Source organism: Meles meles, chromosome 4, assembly GCF_922984935.1.
Source record: "Meles meles chromosome 4, mMelMel3.1 paternal haplotype, whole genome shotgun sequence".
Taxonomy (NCBI): domain Eukaryota; kingdom Metazoa; phylum Chordata; class Mammalia; order Carnivora; family Mustelidae; genus Meles; species Meles meles.
Genome location: NC_060069.1, coordinates 2,201,483 through 2,221,824, shown reverse-complemented (window position 1 = coordinate 2,221,824; position 20,342 = coordinate 2,201,483). Strand labels below are relative to the sequence as shown.

At 46.8% G+C, this 20,342-nt stretch overlaps 1 protein-coding gene across 2 annotated transcripts in view; it reads right to left on the bottom strand.

Moving 5' to 3' along the window:
• The window catches only part of NMNAT3 (nicotinamide nucleotide adenylyltransferase 3), a 124,704-nt gene that overhangs the window by 6,989 nt on the left and 97,373 nt on the right, over nucleotides 1-20,342 (bottom strand). Inside the window, exons 3-4 of one of the 2 annotated variants that reach the window (XM_046002403.1) lie at nucleotides 5,259-5,442; nucleotides 209-291 (exon numbers count right to left, since the gene is read on the bottom strand). The exons of the other annotated variant lie outside the window; for it this stretch is intronic. Coding sequence (XP_045858359.1) covers nucleotides 209-291; nucleotides 5,259-5,442 — 267 coding nt within the window. The remainder of the gene's footprint in view (nucleotides 1-208; nucleotides 292-5,258; nucleotides 5,443-20,342) is intronic. 2 annotated transcript variants of the gene reach the window in all.

Sequence of the window (20,342 nt, the reverse complement as noted above, 5' to 3'; positions counted from 1 at the left end):
CGCAAGGGTAGGTAAACTCCTTCGGAGAAGAAAACCCTAAACGAGCAACCCGATTCACAAGGGTGGTGGCAGACTGCTGACAATGGCCTTTCAAGCCGGGAAGTGTCACCACAGCCAGGGGAGCCTCGGAATCCTCATCCTGCTTGGGAGTGGGTCCTGCGCATCCCTGACCTCTCCCCCTCCCAGGGACTCGAGGGTCCGTACCTACCTGTGGGGGCTGTGCAGTGAGCCCTGTTGCGGTCTGGGCCTTCCCTCCGGGGCAGAGATCTGAGCAGTTGGCTGTGATGATGCCTGCATTGCAAACACACGGGCTCAGGGTGTGTCCGTCCCCCCCAAAGCCCCCCAGGGGTCTGTTTTTAAGTCTCCACCTGCTTTTGTCCATTTTAGGTAGGTAGCTCGTTCCACAAATGTTTGTGGAGGGCCTACTGCTATGTGCCAGGGGCTGGGATGGAAAGCGGATGTGACTGGGTCCTCTTAACCCTCCACTGCCTTCTGTGAGCCCTGGTGGAAGGGGGGCAGGGAAGGAGCGTGGTTCTACTTTTTTTTAGCACTGTCTTTAAATACCTCACTTAAAAAACGTTGAGTAGGGATTAAGGACATGCGCTATGAGAATCAGACACACGTGGGTTCAAAACAAAACCTCTCATTTGTACTACCTTTTAGACTTTTGGGAAGGTGAGTCAGCTACTACACGGTGCGTAGCCCACAGCTCACTCTTGTTCGAAACTAGTATTTCGGGACTCCACGGGGTAGGCTGCCGTTGAATCTCAGCTCCCCCCTGGTCAGCTGGGTGACCCTGGGAGGGCGTCAACAGCTTTCTGTGCGGACAGTTCAGCACTTGTGTCACAAGGAAGAGTGACCGTGTGCCTCTCACTAGCGGTCACGAGGACTGAAGGAGTTATGCACGCAAAGTGCACGGAACAACGGGCAGGACGGAGCAAGTCTCATTTGGTGTTAGCCTTTCAGATCTGATCAGACTCATGCCAGCTTGGCATGCCTGGCTCTTTCAGCCATCAGCGTGCGAATCAAGATGCACCTGACCAAGCACGGGAGGCCCCACTTCTGGCACCAACGCAGTCTTCCACCCACTGCACTGTACATCGTGAGCTGTGTCTGGGGGAATGCAGGAGCTCTGCGGCCAGACTGGGTGGGTCGAGTTCAACTTTTCTTGCTCGTATGACCTTGGATGAGTCACTGCCACGCAGAGCCTCACCGAACTCAACTGTTTCGTGGTCATCATGAAGCTGATGCTGACCTCCCTGCTGAGCATCAGCAGACCGTGAGAGAAAACGCGTTTCTACCTGCCCGGTGCTGGGCGAGTGGCCCAGGGCTGATCATCACTGAGGGGAGGCATGGTGTAAAATTTAAGCTTTACAGTTAGACTGCTTGGTTGGAATTCTGCTTCCGCCCAGCAGCTGTGGAATCTTGGTGGGCTCGTTAAGCAATCTGCCTGGGATTTCCTCATGTGTAGAATGGGGGACGATGACCGCACCCACCCCTGTGAGCTGCACCGAGGATTCATGGAGCGGCTTAGTACCAGCCCGTCCACAAAATGGGCCCAGGCGACTTTAGCAGTTTTTCTGTGAATGGTGAGCTCATTTAATTCATCCTAATAGCTTAGTTCTCAGGAACCCCTTACCTAAAATCTGCTGAATTCAGGAATGATGGAAGGAGTGGACCAATAAATAGACTTAATTCTGGCCCCCAATCTTTTCTGATGATCTCGGAGACTCAGCTGAGTCTTCTTAGGGCCTAATTGGACTCTGTGTTTCCATTATTGTCTCTTTGATTTGGGTAAGCTTCAAGTCTGAGGATTTACTCCCAGTTAGTCTGGAATCTTGCACCCGTACTGAGGTAGATGTGAGTCTCACCTCTACTTTCTAACTGTAGGAGTCTGGATATTACTGACCCCTTCAGAGCCTCCATTTCCCCATCTGTAAAATGGGACTAAACCCACCTACTTCTCAGAGTTGCTGAGGTGACTAGATACTAACCTATCTAGAAAAGCCTGGCACAAACTGGTGATCAGTAAAGGTGGTGACTGTCATTTTATTGTATTTACCTTGAAGATCCTAGTTCAAGTTGACCCTACTTGAATATTAGCTGGCTCTCTGAACTCTGATGTGTGAATGATTATTCTCACAGACCTCCACTGGGCCTCTGTGGGGCAGTGTCCGTGGCTTCCTCCTGTCTGCCTGAGTGGTGCCCCAGTGTGCCCAGCCCCGGGCCTGAGGGCTGACCCTGGGAATGAGTTCTCCATGTCCTTCGCAGTCCAGGCATGCCTGGTCAGAGGGTCCCTGTGGCGGGAACAGAGTCAGCCCCTCTGTGCACCCAACGGTAGACCTCTGGTTGGAGGAGGACCGTAAGTGTGGCTTCAGACTCAGACCGGGCTCTGCCACGCATTCGTGACTTTGATTAACTTAGCCTCTCTGAACCTGGCTCTTCATCTATAAAAGGAGGATAGCGTAAGGTCACGCTTGCAAAGGGGTGGGTGAGATGACAGTAGTGATGGTGACCATGATGACGGGCCACATCAAACGGCACTGTGACGAAGGACCTCCCCCCGCAGCTCCAGAAGGTGAGCAAAGTAAGTTATCAAATGTCCTAAAAGCATGAAAGCTGGCCTAGATTTAAAAAATAAATAAATAAATAAATAAATAAATAAAAATAAGCAATCTGATAAGTAGAAAAAGAACCGTTAATGAGCTCTACCGTGAATTCACTTCATAATGACATTTGTCATGTACACTATTTGTCCCTATGATGCAAATCCCCTGTTGACTCTGTCAGGAAGATACTAAATGGAGCAAAGGGTGGGGTGGCTTATTACCTTGCTTCCAAAATCTCCTAACCTTACAATTACCAGATTTTCAGTCTTAAAAAGAAAGATGCTTGGGGAATTTTAGGAAAACATTAACAATCAAATTTTCTGAGAAGCTCACTCTATATGTTGGAAAAAAAAGAATGGAATCAGTTATTAGCAACACTGTGTTGTCTGTATCAGTGGATTTTCAATTCTGGCTGCACAAAATCAATCATTTGGGGACCTTTAAAAAAATGCCCCCGGGGCGCCTGGGTGGCTCAGTGGGTTAAGCTGCTGCCTTCGGCTCAGGCCCTGATCTCAGGGTCCTGGGATCGAGTCCCGCATCGGGCTCTCCGCTCAGCAGGGAGCCTGCTTCCCTCTCTCTCTGCCTGACTCTCTATTTCCTTGTGATCTCTCTCTGTCAAATAAATAAATAAAATCTTTAAAAACAAAAACAAAAAAAAAAAAATGCCCTCGCCTAAACCCCACCCACAAATCGTAATTCCTGGGGGTGGAGAGATGAGCATTTTTAAAAAAAGCTTCCCAGGTGATTCCTATAGCCAGGGCCCACTGGTTTGGATGGATCTTGGTACTAATCATAAGCCTGGTTCACATACTTTGTGACTGAGGCTGTGGCCTCAATCCTAGCCAGGCATTAGAGTCACTAGGGAGCCCTTAAAAATTCTGATGCCCTATCCCAGACCGGTGACATCCCGGTCTCTGGGAGGAGTTGGTACTTTTGAAAGCTCCCTAGGTGATTCAGGGTGCAGCCAGGGCTGAGAGGCACTGGACTAAAGGATAGAGTAAGAAAAAGAAAAAACACATGTTCAGTAAAATCTCAGCTCACACCTGCATTTTGCAACAGAAGCAGCAACAATATTATACAGTTCTGTGGCCAGTTCCTATTTATCCAGGAATGGCCTATCTGAGGATATTGAGGATAAATCCTGGGCCAGTGTTGGGGAGGCAGGGAAGGCGACTAACATTACTAAGCACCTACCATACACCAGGTATTTTGCCCACATCATCCCATTTAATTCACACAGTGCCCCAGAGAAGTTGGTGGTGTCACACTCATTTTATTAGGCGAGGGACTGAGGCTCAGAGATGCTAACTCACATCAAGTCCCTGAGCTAGTAAACTGGACTTCCACATCCGGGCCCTAGGCCACACGCCTCTCACAGGGTCAAGGAGGAAAGCGTCTTTGTGACTACGTGTTAAAGCTAAACGATTTGCTAGATTTTCTGCGCTTTTGTGTGTCTACCCCTCTGCTATCCTCCAGAGATGAGAACTGGCTGTATTTCTTATTCTGAAGGGATGATCTAGGTGTAAATTTATTCTTTATGTTAAAAAAAAGAGCATGACTCTAACCGTCATTTCATATTTGCTCTTCTTTTAATTTGGCAAGAGGTTCTGAACTAGCACTGAATTGCTCCTGAATGCTTCTAGCTGGTTCTTTCCCAAGATAAAGGCAAATAATCAGAGCTAAGATCTGTAACTAAATGTTTACCTTTAATCTAAGGAAAAGGTAAACAGTTTTCAACCAAGTGACTGTGAAGATGAGTAAAAAATGAACACCTAAATCGATTTATGAGGAACAGGCCTCCCAATTACTGGACACTGTCCAGGCCTAGTGCTTCCAAACAGAGAGGAGACACGGCGCCCAGTTTGCAGTCCCTTCAGCAGAGCCGGCTGTCCGTGAGAGACAGGTCCACCTCCCCGTCCCTCTGACCCCCAGGCTGGACGGGGCTTCCTGCTTCTCTGGTCCCTTTCCCAGACCCAAGTCAGTGACCCACTGCCCCAGCTCCCAGGGCTCTCAAGGCTTTCAAACAGCCAGTTACTTCTGCTGGGTGCTAACAGCAGTTCCAAAAGGAAAAGGTCCCGAGCAACTTTCTAGATTTATAGACTTTTTTTTTTTCCAATTTTACATAAAAGTCGAGATTTATAGAGCCCAGAATTCGTACAATTAGAAAAGATGGCTTATGAGGTATATGGGATTTTCACCCTAGTCAGTGACGACAATGACAGAAGGTCCCACTTAGTGAATCCTTTAATGGGGTTCTGGGGCTGGAAGGTTCTTTACATTTAAAAAGTCCTCATTAGGTTTTATTGTCCCCATTCTGCAAGTGAGAAATGTGTCTCGGAACGTTACATGCCCAGTCTCACCGCTGCTAGGCAGTTGCTCTGGAGCCCGAGGAGAAGCCCTCTGAATCGAGATCGGGCGTTTCCAGAAAGTGCATCCCGAAAGCCAGTGGCTTGTGACTGTGTTCACTCTGGCCCTCCTTGAGAGTGGGTCTGTGGGTCTCTCTCCCTGAGAGGAAGCACTTCTGGGATTTTGGCTGAGCAAGCCTGGCTGAAGCCCTACTTCGTACTCGGTCCCTACTTTCACCCGCACGGCTCTGCAGATGTGTCCCATGACCCCCGGTCACCACACAAAAGCATGCTCTGCTGTTACCTCAGCACCTTCACTGTCTCCATCCACTGCAGCTGCTCGCTCTCCCAGGGGTCCACGCGGACCCAGTCGGACGTCTGCAGGGCCAGCCGGGCCATGGCCACCCGGTGGTGGGCAGCCACGAGGTCTTGCTTCCTGTAGTGGTCGTTGACAGGAGAGATGATGCCCCCGATCACCTGGTACATTCCTAGGCAAGGGAGAGTGGGCGTGTGTGGTATGTGCCAACAGTGACCACCCGGCCACCTGGAAACTCTCCGGGCCTCATCCTGAGTGGGGCAGACTCGGGCATTCTCTCCTGCTGGGCCAGCCCCCTCAGGCACTGGTAAAGGCGGCCCCAGGCACCATGTGCTTCTCCAGTTGGCGACAGCCCCGAGTCATACTTCTCCTGAGAGCCGGGCTGTGGGGGGGTGGCCAGACAAGGCGCCCAGAAGGCAGTGTGGACAGTTAGGGTCAGAACACGGGAAGGTACATGATGGCCTCCTCCTGCACCGGACTTAACAGAGGCACCATCATCCTCTAATCATGGATGGAACAACAGTGACATGCAGGTTCTTATGCCCAAACAGGAGGGGGTTTTGTGACTCACAGATGAAGGGAAGGGCTGGAGCATGGACTGGGTGGGTGGGAGGTGGGAAGGAGATGCGAAGGGGTGGGTCTAGGAGGACGGGAAGGCCTACTTTGGGAAAGGTGTGGGTTGTGCTGATGAGAGAAGCAGCTGGAGAATGGAACGCTTCAAATTCAGAGCCGGAGTGACACGGCGGAAGCTACAGAGAACCAGCATGGAAAGAGTCTGAGCAGGACCCCAAGAGCCTCGGGAGGGGGCTCCAGCTCCATCACTCCCATCACTGCCACTCCCTTGGCAATTACCAACCTATGTGGAAAAATAAAATACGTAGTCATCTGAACTTCAGTTTTCCTGTATGTGAAAAGGGATCATACCTGCTTGGCAGGACCTCGTGCTGAGAGATATTAGCGAACCCTTGTGTAGTGGGATGATATTTTGTTTTAGGATGTGACACATGTTTAAAAATCATATTATAAAATGTAACATGCACATAAAAACACGGAACATGTGGGTGGACAGAGAGTTATAAACTATATCCTGCTTTCAGCATCACCTAGGTTAAGACACAAACACTTCGGGGCACACCAGATGTTCCCGCCACAGGCCCCACTTGGACAGCAGTTAATCACTACTCTTACTTTTTTAATATTAATTCTCGTCCTGTATAGCTTTACCATGTATTTATGCAGCCTTAAAAAACATAAATTCATTTGCCTTCTGAAACTTTTACAAATGGAATCAGACTGAATATATTCTTTTGTTCAGCCTTTTTCACTTTATGTAAATAAAATTCATGTAATCCAACCAGTCTTATTGCTGCATAACCTTCCACTGCAAGATTATATACTAAATAATTGATCTCTTTTACTGTTGATGGACTTGGTTTGCGTCCGGCTTTGGACAATTACAAACCGCGCTGCCACGGACATCCTTCCCCAAGTCTCCCTGTGCACAGAGCCATGCATGTCTTATGACACACACCAAGAGTAGACCTGCTGAGTCATAGGGCAGGTGTCTGCAGCTTTTCTAGATAATGCCGGACCGTTTTCCAAAGTGGTTGTAGTTATTTGTCCGCCAACCGGCCATGCAGGAGAGTTTCATTTGCTCTGGGCCCTGCCACACAAGGTTATGGTCAGGATCTTTCCAATCTGAGAGACGTGCAATTAAATCTCACTGTTGTTTTAAAGTTCATTTTCCTGCTCACTAGTGAGGCTGAGCATTTATTCGTATATATTATTTAACAATCAGGCTTAAATTTTTTGTGAAAGTGCCTGTTCAAATCTTTTGCCCGTATTTTGGGTTGTCTGCTTTCTTAACATTGATTCGTAGAGTTCCTTACATATTCGACATATAAGTCTTTTGTTAGTTGGTTATAGGAGTCATAAATACCCTCTTGTTTTATGGCTTGCCTTATTGTTGTTTTTTAATGGACTCCTTTGAAAATGAAAAAAAAAAAAGTTCTTAATGTTAATGTAGTTGGGTTGGGTTATTGGTTTTTCCTTTATGACCAGTGCATTTTGTGTTATGAAGACATTTTCCTGTATCATCTCATAAAAAGTTTACAGTTTTTTCACATTTGGGTCTTTGTGCACGATGTGAATCCTCTTAAGTTATTTTTCATTTGGATAGTCCATTATTCCAGCAGTGGTTACCAAAAAGCCCCCATCCACCCTGCTGCGGTGCTCTGCCCACCATGTGTGAACATCAGTGTTCACCTGTTCAAGGGCCTGCTTCTCTGCTGTTCTGTTCTTTGCTCTGTTTGCCCAGCACCGTGCAACAGCACGCTGCTTGGCTTAATATAGCTTTATTACACATCTTGGTATCTGGTTAAGCAAATCCTCCCACCAGCTTCTGCTTCAGGAGTGGCTTGGCAATTCTTGACTTCTTGTACTTCCTATATACATTTCAGAATGAGCTTGTCAGATTCCACAAATGAAGCACCTCCTCCTGCCCCTCCCCGCAAAACCTACTGAAATTCTGATAGGCATTGAACTGAATTTATAATTTAATTTAGGGAGAACTCAAGCCTTTACAGTTTTTAGCTGCCCAATCCACAAGCATGGTATATCTTTCCATTTGTTTACATCTTCTTAAATATCCCTAAATAAAGTTTTACAGTTTTTCTTACACAGAGCCTAAGCCTCTTTTCTAAGATGTGTTCCTAGACACTTGATTTTTTAGATGCCGCTATAAATAAATACATATTTATTTCTTAATTTTTAAAAAGATTTCATTTACTTAGTTGACAGAGATCACAAGTAGGCAGAGAGGCAGGTGGAGGTGGGGGGAAGCAGGCTGAGCAGAGAGCCTGATGTGGGGTTCGATCCCAGGACCCCGAGATCATGACCTGAGCTGAAGGCAGAGGCTTAAGCCACTGAGCCACCCAGTCTCCCCTATAAATGGCATTTAAAATATACTTTTTATTCTGTTTCTCGTTAATATATAGACATATGATTTAGGCATCCTGAATGCATATGTAGTAACCTTGCTAAACTCTCTTATTCTGTTTATCTGTACAGTCTTTTGAATCTTGTATCCAAAATATGCCATCTGAAAATACTGACAAATTTGCTGCATTTCCAATCCCTCTGCCTTTTGTTTTTCTCACTGCACCACTGAAGACCTCTAGCATGATACCAAATAGAGGTGGTGTTAGGAGGCCTTATTGCCACTATCAGAGGAAAAGCTTTTGAGTTTCAGTATTACATATGATGTCTGCTGCAAGTTTTCTGTAGCTATCCTTTTTCAGTTGTGGCAAAGACAATGCCATGTGTTCACTAAAACTCTGTTTTTCCCTCTTTTTGGGCACACTGGAAGCTAATATATCCGTTCTTCTTGAAATTAGGTTGGGTTTCTGTGATCTCACTGAGTCGAAGTCAACGGGATGTGGGTAGAAGTGATGTCTGGCCCATCTAGACTTGGCCATAAAGATTCTTGCTGACCCTACAATTCTTTTATAGTGAATCTGAAAGCTGAAGTTAAGGATGCAAAGTCATGGGTGGGGCCTACTAGGATTCCTGAGACACAGCTGGGCAGGGAATTGCCCTGTAGCCCTTCAGGATCTACATGGGATTTATCTGATGAGGGAGAAACGTTCTTTAATGTGGTAAGCTCTTCAAATTGGGGGATTTGTTATGGTAGACTGACCTGGTCCACCCTGACAAATAGGCTACTTCAAGAAACATTCCCAGCTATTCTCTGTTTAAGAGCTTTTGTCATAACTAAGTTTGTCAAACATTTTCTCTGCAACTCTTGAAATGATGGTGTGATTTTTGTAGGATTTTTGACTACTTGCCAGTCAATGCCCCTGACTAATCATTTGTTGGGGGGCTCTCCCCCGGGGGGCAGAAACATTCATGTTTCTGTCTCCCAGGTCCCTGGAATTACGGAAAGTCATGGATGACCTTAAATGAAGGTGTCGACTTAAGGTTCTTTGACTAATTCCAGCAAGGGGCTGCAAATCTGAGCAAAGACTGATGTGCAGCCGTTTCTTCCTATCAGTATTTTATCCTTGCCTTTTTCTTCTTCGGCTTGCCTTAGTGCTAGGGCTTCTCTGAAGGCCTCTAGGACTGGGGGGAGAAGGTGGGTTAAGATCTAGGCCCTGAGGGTACAGCTCTTTGGGGTCCAGCTTAATGTGGGGGAAGATACCCATCAGGTTCCCCAGCTTGTGAGGGCTCTAGCCTCTGAATTCTTTGTTGGCTTGTATGGCTGCTGATTCAAAGCTTAAGTGAGCAGTACTGGCAGGTGCCCACAGCGCATCAGTGGCTCTGATGTTCTAATAGCCTGCTTACTAACCTCCCTGGTTTTAGGGGTTTTTCTCTCCACTGGTCTGAGACATCCCCACTTTTTGGTTTTAACAGAGAGGTTTGAAAAATGTTCTGCTCACCATTTGTTTTTGTTTTTAGTGGGAGAGCTGATCCAAAGAAGGCAGCTTGACCAACCCCCAGCCCCCCAACACACGCACCTTCCCGGAAGCTGAGAGTTCCCTGATGCATTTATCCTTCCTGGAGGTGGAGGCAACCACTCTATCAGGGGCGTGACAGAACTAGCAGAGAATAAGGAAAGGATGTTCATCTTTTCACTTCCAGAAACTGGTTTCAAAAACTCATTTCAGAGAAATTCTGGTGAAGGTTAGAATCAGGGTTTGTTGAGAAAGACTGATCAAATTTTGAAAGTCTCCCTAAAAAATATCAAGAGCCAGAATCTAGGGAGTAAGAGCACAGAGTTTCACTAAAATCCACAGAGCAGTAAGGAGAGAATACGAAAATGGAAAGGCAAAGCCCCTTCTGGGAGCTGGGGTGGGGTGGGTGGAGGAATGAGCAGCAGGTATAGGGAAGGACCTGGTAGGAAAGGTTTATGGTGACCAAGAGTTTAGAGTCAAGTGGAGACCTGCTCCCTACATCCTCCTACCCTTTAGAGACAAAGCCACCTGTGTGTTGAGTGGGGGAGGGTATAGTTAATAGGCTTAGTTTTGGGAACCACAGAGCAGGTGGGCTGGTATTTCGGTTCCCACTTAGAATTCCAGGAGGAGACCATCTTGCTCTGTGCCGGCAGAGCACCAGTGCAGTAGAAGTGACTGTGCGCCGTGACCGGCAGGGAGGCCTTCCGGAAACATCCCCTCCCCTGCCTTCAGTGGGGCATGGCAGACATCCACAGAAATCCCCAAGGCTCTTTGAGAGGAGGAGTGAAAGAAGCTGAGGATGAACAGTCAGCTGGGCTACTTTGGGGGAAGGGGGAGTGGCCAGTAGGGGACACAGGGTGTGCAGCGCACAGCCAAGGACCGTGGTGGTGTTAGAACCAGGGAGAGCCTGGGCATGGGGCCTTAGCCAGTTGAGGCTGGGGGCACATCAGTAGTGGAGGCAGAGAGGAGAGAGGCCAGTGCCCAAGACCCGGATACCCTGTTTCAGATGCTAGGAAGACACACTACCACCTGTGATGCTTCATTCATTTTGGGGGGAAGCAGGCAGCAAAAGACTGACTTGACTAAAAATTGACCTGTAACACAATGACTGTAAAATCAGAAGGTGGTTACCTTGAAGCGGTAAATTTTTTCACCATTCATGGAGATGCTGGCTTCAGAGCAAGGCGAGTGTTACAGAAAGCAAAGCAAGTTCTAGGTCTGCATATCTGAGTCCCATGTTATGCATGGAATATGATCTTTTTCTTTTCCACTTAAAAAAAAGGGGCGGGGAGACCAGCTTCTGAAGAGTGCCCGCTTTCCTGGGCAATTTACGTACATTTAACGTGCACATTAATCTCTGTTTGGAGGAAAGGAGTGGGGCTCCAGGTGGCCCTCCAGGCAGCTGTGCAGGCACCTTGGAGACTCAGGTGTCGCCTTTGATGGTTTGGCTCATCTTGACAGCGAGGTGGTACAAGGAGAAAATCAATGCTTTGTTACAGCACCCAGGAGAAGAGAACCAATAAAAATAACAATCTGGGCTAATACTCCTTCTTGCTCTCCAAATGGTCATGAGCTCAAGCCTCTTCCCTTTCCCACAATCCCTATTCACGTGACCCATTGTCCCTCTAGGTAGATGCAGGTACTTCTCCGGCAGTTCACTGCTGCCCCGACAGCTCCGTTACAGCATCTGTACTGTAAAGGTCTGTTTGTCTTTCCCAGGAGACTGGACAGCTCTCTAAGGATGCGAACCTGACTCTTAACTCTGGGTAACATGACCCGCACATCTCTTAGTACGAAGCTCTACTGGCCTTGCTTTTGGGTTACCATAGCAATAGAGGGCTGTGAGTTTAATATGGTGGACAGAATTCCTTCTTTATCTCCACCCCTGTTCTAATAAAATGGCAGTGAAGGAATAAAATACATATGAAACCACCAGGGCAAAAAGAGTGGGAAAAGAGACAACCACGGATGGGAAAGGTCAACCCGGTTTTGGAAGCTGGAGAGCTGATGCACGATGGTTAACAGGCAGAGTCTGCGGGCAACACAGGTGGGAAGAGGCGAGGGGCCTTGTGCGGCAGCAGCAGTGCAGAGTGGCTCAGGAACGGGAGAAGGGGGTGCCTGAGGGCCCGAACACGGAGGACCAGTTCAGAGTTTGCTTAAGAAGCCCTTCGATCCAATCACCTACCAATTCTGCCATCCTGGCAGAAGGCTGGATGTCTGCTTTCTGCTGACGTTGGACCAGAGAGACCCTTGCCTCCCAGATACAGGCATAGGTAGAGGAGGGAGAAATGCCATCCTTCAGACAGGAGGCTAACGTTTGGCTTCCAGAATAACAGTCCCACCCAGAGGAAGACACCCACAGATCCTCACATTCAGGGGTCTTGGATCCAGGGCCTGATCATATGGCCATGAGGCCCATTGGCTTCACTCATGTACTCAGAGCTTCCAGCCAGCATTTAGGGCCTGATCTGCAAATATAAGTCTAAGAGACAAATTTTAGAAAAGTGCTGACCGGGAAAAAGAGACCAAAACCATCACCAGGTTAGGGACTTGGAGGATACAAGGGCAGTCAATGCACAGAGCAAAAGAAATTTCAAGAATCTCCAAATAATATTGTCAGGAGGGTAAGAGATAACAACCCATCCACGAGTGGGATGCTCTCAAAGGGCCAGTCAGAAAACAGGAGGAAACTTTTAGAAATCGAAAAATATCCACTCATTCAGCAATATTCACCCACTGCCCATTCCACACCAGGTACTGTGCTAGGTCTGGGACACACAGGGACAAAGCAGACCGATTCCTGTCCTCATGGAATGTGCATTCTAGTGAATAAAGCCAGTGGAAGAATTGGAAGATAACCTGAGGAAATCATATGCCAATAAGATACAATTAGAGGACTGACCTGGGAGGCCCAATATCTTGGTAACAGAGATTTCCAGAAGAGAACAGAGGGAGGAAAACATCATAGAAATAGTACATTTTCCCAGACTAGAAGGGCGTTTTCAGAACTCAATACCCTCTGCGTGCTTAGCACTTTGAAGGACAGAAAGTGTACACATGACGAACCATTAGAACACTTCAGACCATCAGGTTCATGGAGGAGAGGCCAAAAATTTCCAGAGGGAACACAGAGGTCAAACACTCCGGAGTGGGACGCAGGACAGAACTGGATTTCTCAACAGCAATTCCAGGATCCAGGAGGCAGGGGAGCAAAGCCTTCAAACTGTGAAAGGAAAATTATTGCCAACCTCGAATTCTCTCTTCAGCCAATCAACCAAACAATCAGAACAGGGGTCAGCAAGCTTTCTTTTATTAAGGGAGAGATAGCAAATAGTTTAGGCTTTGGGAGCCGCATACAATCTTTGTTACATATTCCTTTTTTTTTTTTAAACAATCCTTTTAAAATGTTAAAAAAAAAAAGAAAAGAAAAAAAAGCCTTACTGTTAGCTTACAGAAAGAAGGAAAACAGACTATGGACCAGAGATGGCCCACAGGCTACAGCTGACTGACCTCTGAATTGGAGTGTGGAATAAAGTTGTGTTCATATACACAAGGGGTCTCAGAAATTTAGCTCCCATAGAGCCTTTCTAGGGATAGAAAGACGCAGGAGGAAGCATTTCTCCAAAACAGAAGCAGGCCGAAAAAAGCAGAAGGCACAGGACCCAATAAATCCAAGTTCCTTCCACACCAGGAGACAGGCAGAGGGAATCCCCAGGGAAACAGCCAGGGGACAACTCAGATGACAGCGCTTTGCAGCACAGAGAGCTCACTGTCCAGACAGGAGCTGGAAGACCCCAGCGAGGGCACGAGCAGAATCAAAACGGGACAGATGACATGATGAGTCCATGTATACGGAGATGAGTTTTGGAGATCTTCTGGAAATTTTGGTACTGGATTAGTGACAGGCCTAAGGAACATAAGGAAATAATACAGAAACCCATTATTGTCTCCAGGAAGAACCGAAGTTCACGGGATGCCTGTAATCCTCGTGTGCTGTGTGGCTTAATGACATTACGCAGATATAAATGGAAACAATATTCCTTCAGCCCAGAGTTGTGAGCCAATCTGGGAGTGTGTGGTGGAGGTGAAGTGTGAGGGTAGGGGTGTGAGAGATAAATCTTCCCTTTTCATAACTGGAAGCCAACAGATACTATCTAAATCTGAAAAATCAAGAAACACAGTATCAGCTTATTATACAAAACTAGGGAGACAAATACTAGAGACGATGGCTGAAAAAGTCAAACACAACTGCCCTGGGAACCAGGAATCGGGGTAGGGATGGATGGAACAAAGCTACCATAAGCTTTATAGCAACCTAACCTGTAGTGTACATATACTTATAAATATAGAAAATTAGTTTAAAATGAATGCACTTGGTACAAACATTAGAGTATACTGAAAAGTATAAAGAATCAAAAATCAACAAAACATATCTAAGTAGTTAATATTGTTTATATTTTGGTTAATTGCCTTTTTCTTCTATATTTTTCTTCATATAATGTAAATTCAATTTTTGTATCTTCTTAGATTCTATCATTAGCATTCTTCTTGGCCATGAGCACTCTTTTGAAAACACCATTTTGAATGGCTGCAGAATAATGAAGATATACATACATATATGTGTGTGTATCTGTATATATGATATGCTTGAATTAACATATTGCAGCCATCTTTGTAGATCTTATAGTTGCAATTTTTAGATACATTTTTAAGATAAATTATTAGAAAGGAAAATCACCAGCTTGAACATTTTGGGGGCTTTTGCTACATCTTGCTAAACTGCTGTTCAGAAATTCTGAACAAGGGGAGAGTGTCCCCAGCATGGTATGAGAGAACCCATCTCCTGCCATCCTGGCTAGTGCTGGGATTATTCATCTAAAAACATCTTTGCTGACCTGCAGGAAACTTTTGTGGTTTAAAATTTGCATTTAAGATGATTTGTGTGATTTTTATGACTTATTAGACATTTGAGCTTCTCTCGCTGTGAACCACCTGTTCACAGTAATTGTTCCCTTGTCTTTTTATGTGTATGAACTTGTTTTTAAAAGATTTTTTTTATTTATTCGACAGAGAGAGAACACCAGCAGGGAGAGTGGCAGGCAGAGGGAGAGGGAGAAGCAGATTCCCTGTGGAGCAGAGAGCCCGATGCAGGGGTTGATTCCAGGATCCCGGGATCACCACCAGAGAAGAAGGCAGATGCTTAACCGCCTTAGCCACCCAGGTGTCCCTATGAACCCTTTTTCACAAGTATATGAAACGTTGCCCTGTGGGGTCTGCCGGTGCCACAGAGAGCGGGTTCTTCTCCACATCCCGGACCTCTCCCCCAACTCCAGCCTGGCTGCTGGGAATTTGGTCCAGGTCTTCAACCAACTCAAACTCCCCACATGATTGTGAAGCAAAGTCTCCACTGGTCCTCTCAGGGATGCTTCTATCATTTCTCTGACTGAGTACTGTGCCTCTGCTCTACTCGCTGGTCTCAGTTCCTTATCTCCTCTTGGGATTTTCATATCGTTACCTTTTTCTTTAGTTCTGGAGCTCATTCTCATTCTCTATTTGGTTGCTAGAAATCGCCTCCCTGCTTGCTGTCTCGGCTCCACAGAGCGCTAATTTGGCAAAAATATTTTTCATCCCAAATGCCCGGCACTGTCCTTAGACTGCTGCTTCTCCTGACAGGCTGATCTCCGGCTACGCTCACGTTTTTCTCCTGAATCTCATGGAGAACCAGAAATTCAGTAATTTATCTTCCAAAGTAGAGGGCATCCTCTTGGCCAGGATCTGTAGGCTGGGACCACCTTTGGAAAGGCAGTTCCTTTTCAGATGATACTTTACTCTTCACTGAGTGGTCTCTTGCCTCTGTCTATCCCATATGGGCTGCTGGGCAGCCCTGTCACAGTCTGGGTAGGTTCCTGCTTAATTATTTTATTCACAGAAAAAGGACAAAGGCATTTGTCCTTTTGATTTTTCTTTGCATCTCAGAAATGCACTTGTGTAGTGCAAGAAGGGAGCTAGAGGTCAAAGGAAACCACCATTGATGGGGGAATTCCTCCCCTTCTAAGGTTTATCTTTAGTAATTTTCAAAAAAAGATTTTATTTATTTATTTGAGAGGGAGAGAGAAAGAGTGAGCAATAGCTCAAGAGCAGGGGAAGGGAGAAGCAGGCTCGGCGCCGAGCAGGGAGCCCAATGCAGGACTCAATCCCAGGACCTGATCCATGATCATGACCTGAGCCAAAGGCAGATGCTTAACCAACTGAGCCACCCAGGCGCCCCTATCTTTAGTATTATAAGAATACTTAATACATAAGGTAGGCAACCAAATTGACTTTTTTCCCTAAACACTTCAGGGGGAAAAAAGTACTTAAAGAGACCATCCCACTTCCTTTTATAAAAACTGTCTTCCACACTGACTGTGTTTTACCGTGTCTTATCTTTTTACGTAGACTTTGTGTTCCTTTGTGCTGTCTAAAGTCAGCATCATACTCATGTAACCACTTTTGAAAAAAAATATATTTTAATGTCTCACAGAGCTTTCTGACCACTTGGTTAGTCTTCCAGGTGAACCTTGGGATACTTTTTTCAAGTTAAATAAAGACAAATAGCCATGGATATGTTCACTGGAAAGCCCATCAGTAACTGCCATTCCCTTGAGGAGCTGCTCGTATCTGCATTTAGTGAGGCCTCCCAGCAGAGGGGCCGAGCCCCGCCCCAGCGTCCTTCACGTTTCTAGTTCAGGTTCGTCCTGGGGATAGGTGTCCTTGGCAGTTTCTCTGGAGCATGGTTTTTTTCCCTCAAATTTTAAGATACAGGTTATATGTATTTTTATATGTTACACATTACATATGTTTTATAGAACATAAACAGCTCATGACATTGTATCACAACTGTTATGTCGAAAACTCTGTATTTTGGCTTATTTTTAATCTGGACTACCTTACTGAATGTATTCGTTCTGCTAGGTTTTCAGATGCTTCCCCTGGATTTTCTAGGGATACCATGATACCACCTGCAAATAATGAAAACTGAGTCTCCTATCTGTAAGTCTATTTCTTATTTTTGACTGATGCCGTTAGAAATAATGGTGGTAAGGGGCGCCTGGGTGGCTCAGTGGATTAAGCCGCTGCCTTCGGCTCAGGTCATGATCTCAGGGTCCTGGGATCGAGCCCTGCATCGGGCTCTCTGCTCCGCAGGGAGCCTGCTTCCTCCTCTCTCTCTGCCTACCTCTCTGCCTACTTGTGATCTCTCCCTCTGTCAAATAAATAAATAAAATCTTTAAAAAAAAAAAAAGAAAGAACGGTGGTAAGTAGGCATTCTTTTCTATTTCCTTGCTTCCGTGGGAATGCTTCTGAAGTGTTATATCATGCTAGATAAGTATCTTTATAGTTCTAATTTACTAAGAGCTTAAAAAAATCCCTAAGTAGGTGTTGGGTTTTATTGAATGCCTTTTAAGTGTGTACTGAGATGATGATTTAGGTTCCATAAAAATATATTGTCTTAGTCATGCAATATATTAATAGATATCTTTATGGTATATTGTCCTTGAATACCTGGGATAAATGCTACCTGGTCATGTTGAATTATTCTTTTATTAGCAATTTGATAACCTACTACTTTTGCATCCCCGATTATACTGTTAAAGACCAGCTGTAATGCCACAATATCCTTATCCAATTTTCTTTGTTCTAGAAAATGGCTCTGGGAGATTGAATTATTGGTCCTAATTCCTCAGTCTGTCATTATGGCATTACACAGTCCCCTGCCACAGCCTGACAAAGGCAGGATGTACTTCCCCACCCCTTGACTTTGGACTTGGCCATGAGACTCCCTTTGGCCAATGGCATATTCGTGGATGTGAGAGGAACAAAAACTCAAAACTTGCTTGCTTGGTGAGACTTGCAGTCCCGTGCCTGTGCCGTCTCCAGGAGAAGGATATGTGAGGTAGCCACTACCCCTTTTATTTTCCTGGACCCAGAGTTATGTTAAATCAACGAGTGAAGATTTGATAACACAAAAACAGTGCGCCACACTCAGCTGGGGCTCAGCAACTGTCACTCCCCCCACCCTCTGTCATCAATCGGGAGAGCAGGGAACTGTGGCAAGGTCGTGTTTTACCAAGACGGCGTGGCATCGTCTCCTGGCATGCGCGCTCTCCTAGAACCCACCACTCCTCCGTCAAAAGTCTGTGCCCCTTCCCCTTGGACCTGGGTGAGCACTGATGAATGTTTAACCCAGAGGTAGAAATGACACCATGTCACAGCTGGGGCAAGGTCCTAAAAATGTCCTGCAGGACCACCTTAAGACCTGGGGACACCTGGTTTGGGAAGCCAGCTGGCAGGCTGTGAAATCCCAAGCTAGCCCATGCAGAGAGACTCCACAGAGACACAGTGAAGTCACCTGCCCACGCTCTGGTCAACAGCCCTGCCAACACCCAGCATCCACTACCAGCTGTGTGCGCAGAAATCTCCAAGTGACTCCTGATCCCAGCTGTCTGTCGAGTCACTCCCGGTCTTGGAGGTCCTCCCAGCTGAGTCCTCAGATATTGTGGGGAGGAGACAAACCATTCCCACTGGGCTGTGTCCAGATTTCTAACCCAGTGAATCTGTGAGTGTGACAAAACGGTCACTTTACATCACTGAGTTTGGGGTGGTTTGCTGTGTAGTAATAATAACTGGCGGAGGACTGGAGATTCAGGAAGATCACGTCATTTTCCTGTGGCTACACTACCAGGCCGTGGTAGCATTGGGATCCAGAGCAGGCCTGCCTGTACTTTTCCTGTTGTCTCATACTGGTGACTGGCAGTGAGGTTCAGAGAGCCCCAAGCCAGCCAGAACTCACAAGGGTACCACTCGGCAGCTCCACCCCACCTGTGGGTGTGTGTGCGGTCCCAGACCAGATCACTCTGGGGGTATGACAGGGATCCCTCCCATCTAGAGTAGACCGTGTCCCCCAGCAACACTGGGCTTCTACGTTACTGCTCCTTAAAATGCTAGCAGCCCGGGGCACCTGGGTGGCTCAGTGGATTAAGCCGCTGCCTTCAGCTCAGGTCATGATCTCAGGGTCCTGGGATCGAGCCTCGCATCGGGCTCTCTGCTCCGCAGGGAGCCTGCTTCCTTCTCTCTCTCTGCCTGCCTCTCTGCCTACTTGTGATCTCTCTCTCTGTCAAATAAATAAATAAAAATCTTTAAAAAAAAAAATGCTAGCAGCCTCACAAACCGTGAAGCAAGACTCGATAGCATCCCAAAGTGGAAAGACTTCATTATTATCACAGGGAACGCTCTGGCCCACTTATCAGCATTTTATTAGGATTACCGTATGTATCTAAAACAAAACTACACTTGTCCAAACAACTGAGTGAAGCGTGAGGTCATGCTCAGAGTCTGGCCGGCTCCTACCGCACCCCTTCCCCGGCACACTCCACCCCTGCTCAGAGCAGCTCAGTGTCCCCGTGTGCGCAGGCACAGTCCAACCCTTACCCACTTCGCAGACCCTTCTGTCCCTTTCCTTCCTTCTTTGGTTGTGGTGGCTGAAAAGCACCTCAGGAAACAGGGCCTTGAAAGGCAAAGTCTTCTGAGAAATACCAGGAGCAAGTGTTGCAAGGTAAACAAGGAAAGAAAGCCCGAGTGATGTTAAGCAGGTTAGGAAAAAAAAAAAAAAAATACCAGGGTCTCAACCAAATAGATCTGCACACTTTTACAAGAGCTTATTGTGATTGAACTTGGCCTCCAAGTGATGTCTGGAAAACACGAGGCTGCTGAGGCTTTGAGGCCATTCTGGCATGCTCGTCTTTATTTTCTTCAGTAAGTCCTGCTTTTTGATTTGTTTGTCTGTTTCTTCAGCCAAATTGCTCTTAGCGCTCCTGGTCCAGATGAACTTGAGACTGCCTCTTTACTGCTCGGCTCTGTGTGCTGCTGGCCAGAAGTACCCCCACCTCAAAAGGCCACTAACTGCCTGGATGGAGGAAGCCTGGGGCAGGGAGAACAGACCCAGGACTTCTGATTACCGCACATAGAGCTGGGGTCCTCTGGCAGAGAGGGTGGCCACGGGCAGTGCGACCATCCTCACTCCCCCTTCAGTGCCTGCGGTGTACGTGGCTCTTTTGTCTGCCCTCCATTCCCTCACTGCTTTCCACACGGAGTCTTTCTTTCAACCTGCGTGCTCTTCCTGCACCCGACAAAGCCCCCTCTGCTCTCCAGAATCCTTCAACGCCTGAGCTTGTCAGCAGGAGCTTTCTCTTTCTTTCATTTCCAAATGTCCTGCTTTTTTGGTGTGCAACTTCTTAAAAAACGGGCAAAGTAAACACCAAAGCAGCAATATTTCACGGGGTTTAAACTTCCTTTCTGGTCCTGGAGAGCGGGCCTTTTCTGTTTCTTCCCTCCTGCTCCACTCATTCTCTACAACCCTTTTCCGGAGTCCCAGGTCCGTGGTCTGCCCAGCTGGTGGCATGCCTTCCATTTCTATCGAAACGCTGACAAAGCCTCTGATGGGGCGGCCGGCTCCTGGGGTCCTACGTGCTTTCAGGTATTAGAACCTCTTTCTTACGTGTGCCTCTGTTTTCCAACATTTAACTCCTGGCTGTGTCTCTCTGCCTGGTGAACAGAATGAGTCTCCTTTCAGACTATGTAGGTT